Source organism: Austrofundulus limnaeus, unplaced genomic scaffold (genome assembly GCF_001266775.1).
Source record: "Austrofundulus limnaeus strain Quisiro unplaced genomic scaffold, Austrofundulus_limnaeus-1.0 Scaffold27, whole genome shotgun sequence".
Lineage (NCBI taxonomy): Eukaryota > Metazoa > Chordata > Actinopteri > Cyprinodontiformes > Rivulidae > Austrofundulus > Austrofundulus limnaeus.
The window spans coordinates 2,750,272-2,756,518 of NW_013952429.1; the positions used below are offsets into that span (position 1 = coordinate 2,750,272).

At 38.4% G+C, this 6,247-nt stretch overlaps 1 protein-coding gene across 3 annotated transcripts; it reads right to left on the reverse strand.

The window, feature by feature from the left end:
• Positions 1 to 809: 809 nt before the first annotated feature.
• On the reverse strand, positions 810 to 5,698 carry LOC106515281 (uncharacterized). Of its 3 annotated transcripts, XR_001309982.1 has the most exons (5): positions 5,432 to 5,698; positions 5,227 to 5,295; positions 5,012 to 5,137; positions 4,799 to 4,896; positions 810 to 3,628 (listed from the first exon to the last, which is right to left on the reverse strand). XR_001309982.1 is itself a non-coding variant. In XM_014004992.1 (4 exons), exons 2-4 carry the CDS (start codon positions 5,282 to 5,284, stop codon positions 3,228 to 3,230), a joined length of 798 nt encoding a protein of 265 aa, XP_013860446.1. In that variant the 5' UTR covers positions 5,285 to 5,295; positions 5,397 to 5,678; the 3' UTR covers positions 810 to 3,227. The 3 variants fall into 3 exon arrangements, 2 of the variants coding, with proteins under 2 accessions (XP_013860446.1, XP_013860445.1); XM_014004992.1 differs by having other exon boundaries at positions 4,799 to 5,137; positions 5,397 to 5,678; XM_014004991.1 differs by having other exon boundaries at positions 4,799 to 5,137; positions 5,432 to 5,677.
• Between the last annotated feature and the right edge of the window lie 549 nt (positions 5,699 to 6,247).

The window sequence follows — 6,247 nt, forward strand, 5'->3', positions numbered from 1 at the left end:
GTCTCTTGGAAGAGAGACGAAACGTTTCATTAAAGAAGAACCCGTCCAGAAGACCTATACAATTTTTTTCCTTTTTATATTTTAATAAATTTTTTGTCGGGGGGTGGTCTCGCAGTTTTCTCGCTGCCCGTGCCTGGTCTTGGTCCTGGCTCTCCCGCTCTCTGGTCCGGTCTGGCCATTGCCCTATGTTGGGCCTGCAGCAATGGTCTACTTTATCGTAGCCCTTGTCATTTTCTCTAAAATTAACCTTAGTGGTTTTATGCCTCATATTAACCTTAGTGGTTTTATGCCTCATATTAACCTTAGTGGTTTTATGCCTCATATTAAACAGATTGCATAAAAAACCGTAGTGGCTTTATGCCTCGTACTAGAGTGGCTCAAGAATTTCAAACAGGGCTGACCTCACCAGTATGGCTGCTACATGCGTCGTGTCATACAAATGCACCTTTAAAAACAAATGTTTCCTCCTCTGAGGGAAGGTAGAAAATGCCTTTTTAAAATCGTGACAAGGTCATGCAAGTTCAGACCTCAWARWKYWYWYTMTRWKMTYWTWTTWGTTTATTTTCAATAAAGGAATGATCAGAAATCCAATGTTTCTGAAATTTTAAGCATGTTTAGGGCTCTGACAATTTGGCATTAAGGCTTTATCTTTTCAAATTATCCATAATCCAAAAGCTTGTGTAGGTTATTGAGAGTGGAAGTCTTCACACAGAGTAAGGAGGGCCGAAGTGAGACTTAATGCTAATTTTTAATGCTCTRTCAAAYATTTCTTTAACCCTCMTTTGCAGAAATCTCACAGAAGCATGAAGAAATCTCAGATTTGATTTTTATTTCACATTCTGAAGACACATTTTAACAATCAGCTCATTATGCAGAGGGATTTACAGTGATTGACTTTATGTACAATTTGCATCAACTTAACCCACACTGGTAAACGCTGGATTTAGTAGACTTTACCCAAATGTCAGTTATTGTTAGCGTAAACAAAAGCAGAAATCAACTCTTGTGAAGTTATCAAAAAGAGAGAACAGCATTTATTACAATCCACCTTCCTGTAAACATGTTTAACAATTTCTAATGAAGCACAATCAAAAACAAATACAATTTATTGTTTAATATCCTACAAACTTTGAATTTACCCTACTTGTGCAAAAATCAGGTAAATCATTTTTGCTGAAAAATTAAAGCAAAACTGAAAATGGCAGAAAAACATAACCAGGCACATTATTTTTTGATGTTTTGAACTTCAAATATGTGTTGAAATAAAAACAAACTCGCTCAAGGCTGCTGCCTTGTAAAGGAGTAATGAGTGTAAATTAGTTTCAATATGTCCTTTAAATTTCTGTTCAGTGTAAGCAAGTTACAACTTATTTAACTTGTGTTATTTACATCAGTAGCAGTMATTTTCAAAATGAGGCAGTTGAGAGATAATTATTTGTTGCAATCGAGGCAACACAAGTAGCATATGAACTGGTGTGTGTTGAGTTAGACCATGAGGACAGCAGAGCAGAACATGTCTCAGGGTTCTGTGTCTGCATCCATCCAGACACTGTACCTGTCAAAGTGACCTCGCTGTGCTCGGTGATTGTCATCTGCAGCACGACCTCGCTTTAAAAGCCAAACTTTCCCCTCGATTTAGTGGCATCATTAGCCGAGAGGCATTCTGACGAGAAAAGGCTCTCAAACGCTTTGTGTGCACAGGGAGCACTGAGGCGTTAACAAGGCAAAAGCTTTTACCTCGGAGCTGAGATTGTCCCTCGGCTCCGGCCTTTACCTGACAGACTGAGGGCAAGCTGAGGATTAAAAACCTGTGGAAAAAAAGATTTATATCCCTTCCTCACACTCAAACAAACTTCTGGTTTGATTTTAAATGAAAATAAAGTTTATAGTGAAGTAGTTTTTGCTCAGATTAGATTTGTGTAATCACAGAGCACAGCTCACTTAAGTCTGATGAGCTCTGGTGCACAGAGTTCTGTCATGTATAAACTCCCTTTACATAAATCAAGATAGCACTCGGATCAGATCATAAACCAAAGTTTTGTTTAAATTAAATCTCATTTTAATTTATGAGATTCACAAACCTTTTGTAAGGCATGTGAGGAAACTTTGGATTTATTAATATTTTTTATCATGATTGTTTTTTCTAAGACCGTTCTTAGAGTTTCTAAAAGTAGAACAGGAGCCACCCTGTCGACTTTTAAGACTTTCCTGCTAAATTCTCTGGGTTGGCTTAGGTTATTCTGAGCTGYGCCTTGAGCTACACTGCTGTAGGCCTCAGACTGCTGGAGGACACCCATAGGACACCACTGCTGTTAGTTTTTACATAATATGTGACATTATTGCTGTCCTTAACTGTGTGTTCTCTCTTTGTTTAGCTTACTAATAAAAATTACTTTTTTATGCTTTTATGTTTGTCTATTCCCTGTCCTTTCAGCCTTCAGTGGTCATGGCAATATTCTTAATATATAGTTGATGTTTTTTTTATTTGTTGAAAGGGAGTCATTCCTCTCCTCTGTCACCTGCTGCCTCATGAGGATGCACAAAGTGAAGATTTGATGCTGATTTCCTTAAAAAGACAACTTTATTTATTGTATGGCATTTTTAAAAATATATATACATCTAATTATATAGTGATTTGCAATGTATCAATGAGCTGTTCATCTGACTGTTGACAGATGAACACGATCAAATAATTACTGAAAATAAACGTGTGAATAAACATGATAATTGAATTTGCATCAGGATTAGTTTTTGCACAGTGCGCTAAAATTACTTTTGCTGTACATCATTTGTGGACTGAAATAAACTGAATTAACATGGAACTGAATTAATTGCAGTCATGCTTGGTGATAATCACGACAGAGCCCACCAGGGGTCAGCATCTGTCCATCAGTTTAGTTTCTGTACTGTGGCCATGAACCCAGCATGCCTTGTGCTCTCTCATTCATTCCTCACTGTTGAACAGAAGTGTTTTTATGGTTTCACAACTATCAACACACTTGTTATCACATTTCAAAGGTCTGTTCTTGTTTGCTATAGGTGGGAGCTAAAATTAATTGGTATTGTAAATCTTTAGTCCAGGCAAGATGACTCACTTGACTGTTGTTCAGGTTTTTGAGAGAAAAAAGAGAGAGAAAACCCAGAATAGTACCTCATTTGCTCTGATTAATGATAATCATTTAAGCTGAAGTCTTCTCACATTCTATGATGTGATTCTGCAGAATTCATTATTTCCCTCTGACAATAAGTGAGACTAAAATAGAAAAAACTGTTGTCATGGTTTTGTGTGATTTGACTCCATTACCATCAGACGCTGTTGGACCCCGTTTTTGTCTCATGTCCCGAACCAAAGTGCTCGTGATGATTCTCCCAGATGTAGAGCTCTGTAAGGAGCAATTGTAGGGCTCGCGTGAACTTCCCCACTCTTGTTTTACACTGCTGCTCAGCCAGCTGCGGATGGTGAGCCAGCCGTGCTCGTCCACGGTTTTAGACGTGCTGCGGTTCACAGAGCCGTCTGAGAGGTCCTGGGAGTCGTGGAACCAGAGGACATCTGCGTCCGGGTAGACATGGCTGAAGGTGCAGCTGGGACCGTCCTTCGTTAAAACGCTCCCAACTTCCCCACAGGACTCTGAAGAGAAGAAGAYATGGAAAACAATAAGTTAAAATGTAAGTTGGTTGTGAAAAACACAGTTTTCCCCAAAATTATTACAACAACAACACTTTAATAGTTAAAAATACAGTTTAGGTTGTTGCAGTCTTGTTTTTAAGGCTTATTACTAATGTTTCCACAAAAAGTCAGGTTTGTTAGACTTTCYTGAAAAAAGTTTGCTTTTTTCTATATTAAAGTTGTTTTTTTTTTTTTTGGACTTTGGCTGCTTTTTCGTTTGTTTTCAGTCCAATGCATGACCATATAAAGGGTTTTTCTTTCTTTGTTAATCCACTCAATGTTATCTGTTTGTAGGCATTTTTTACTAGCAGTCTGTAACAAACACTCACTTTGTTCCCATTTCTTTGGTTAAATCCATAAAAATACTAAAGATAACAGTGTGACAGATAGATAGCATGTTAAAATAGTATTTAACACCAACAAGGTGAATCCYAAAGAGCTGAAAACTTTACATACAGTCAGGGAGGGATGATGCAATTCTTAGATTCAGTGCTGGGTCTTTGATAAGTTCTTTTCTGTTTCCTAAAAAAACATTTAGACTGTTTATCTGCTGTAGATAGTTTTTATCCTGTCTGATAAGTCTTCTTTTGTCCACTTCATTTTTTTTTATTAAACACACATTGCACAACAGGACTGAACAGAAAACAAAAAAAAAATTGCAAAAGTCCCTCAAAAACCACTGAAAGACTCACAAACCAGACTAACTGCTCTTATTAATTTTGATGTAATTTTCCTGAACAAAGCAGTGTTGTTTAAAAAAGAAACAAAAATATCATTATCTTAAAAGCTTAATGAAATTAAGTTTCTAAGCATATCCTCTCTTCCAGACAGAAGTATTGCTGTTCAATCCCACCTTGATATAAAATAAAGTCTGACTCAGAAGGAACAGAAATTACAAGTTATGTTTAACGGTACTGTTTATGTGGTTGATAAACCTGATGAATAATTGACCATGTATTCATAAAACCTTTCCTTTATCTGTGTACATAGTGAGCAGACCTGCTTCAGGCATTCCTGTTGTTCCACAGAAGTTCAGTGAATTTGCAAACAAAGGCAGGGAAGACTCTACTTCTTAAATAGAGGAACAAACAGTAACTATTTGTCTAAGCAGGAATAAATGTGGACTCTGACCTTGTAGCTCCACTGTGGTGTAGATGAAAGCCACTCCTTGGTTGGAGTGAAGTTTGCATCTGTAAGGATTCAGGCGTCCACTCTCCAGAGGCAGCATTCTTTGAAAGAAGAGGGACAGCTGTCCATCTCGATACGTGCAATAGAAGTCACTTAAAGAATGACTTTCGTGTGTGATGACATCCTGTTTGCTGTTCACAGAGCAGAGAGACTCACTGCCTCGGGACCACTCCATGTGTTTGACTGATAGTCCATGGTGAGATGAGGATGGGCTGCAGCGCAGGGAAACTTGTTCACCACGCTCTGCGAGAATCGTGGGGTTCACCTCCAGACTCACAGATCCTGTAGAGTGAGAAACAAAACAAAGTTTAAGTTTATTCTTTCCTGTCTTTTAGCTCAGAGAAGCACAGAGTGGGAAGTTAAACCCGTACCTTGTTTTGTCAAAGTGAAAGCCGACAGAAGACAGAACAAATGCAAGGCTGCAAACATCCTCAGTTCTTCTGCATTACACAGAAACATGAAAAAACAGCTCTTTATAAACACAAACTGTGATTTATTGTTTYTCTGCAGGTGATGGGCTGAATCTCATAAGCAGACTCACGTGTTTGTCAAATTTAAAATCTGAGCAGAACTGACCTCAGGAGGACCGGTGCGTCTTCACAGCTCTCCTACAAAGTCCGTACGGTGATTTCCTTCCGTTTTAACTTTTGAGGGCAAGAAGTTAATCATTGCAGAATCGAGAAGAACAAACTTAATCAGGAAAGAGGAAGAGTTGCTGCTGTGCAGGGCGTGCTAAGGGACCTAAACAATGAGATGGCAAAAGAAGTAAGCGTGAGTGGAAGTRGGAGGGAGGGGATTGGAAAGCACCCACGGACTGAGAGTGAATTCATGAGGCAGGACAGGCGGGTACAAGGAAAGGCTTGTTTCATGACTTTGATGACTTTAATTCAAGTTCATTTGACAGACATCAGTTATTTCCCATGAGGTCATTCTGGATGTTTAATGCTGTTCTAACATTACGGCCTCAGGGGGAAACTGTCTAATGTGTTATGTTCTGAGGAGTCACTAACACTCTCGGTCAGGAACTCCACTCTCTCTTACTGGAAAGTGGTGAGTCCTTTTATGGGAAGCGGTTCTGTAGCAAGAGTTAAGACCAGTGTCAAAAGTTGGGTTCAAACTTGTTTTATGTTGCTTGGCACCAAATCAAAAGTCATTTMTGAACAGGTTGGCTGTTTAAAAACAAGATATGTTTTTGTAATTGTTAACTGAGACACAAAGGATGGTGGAAAAACAAATCAAATGTAGAATAAGTCTCAGGCTGACGGAGGAGGAACACTTAAATCACACACAGAGCCACTTTTACTTTTACATGAGTGATGTTTGCAGAAAATCTACAAAAAATAATCAAGTAAAAACTCATGTTGCAGATAGAAAGTGGTTAAATAAAATTTA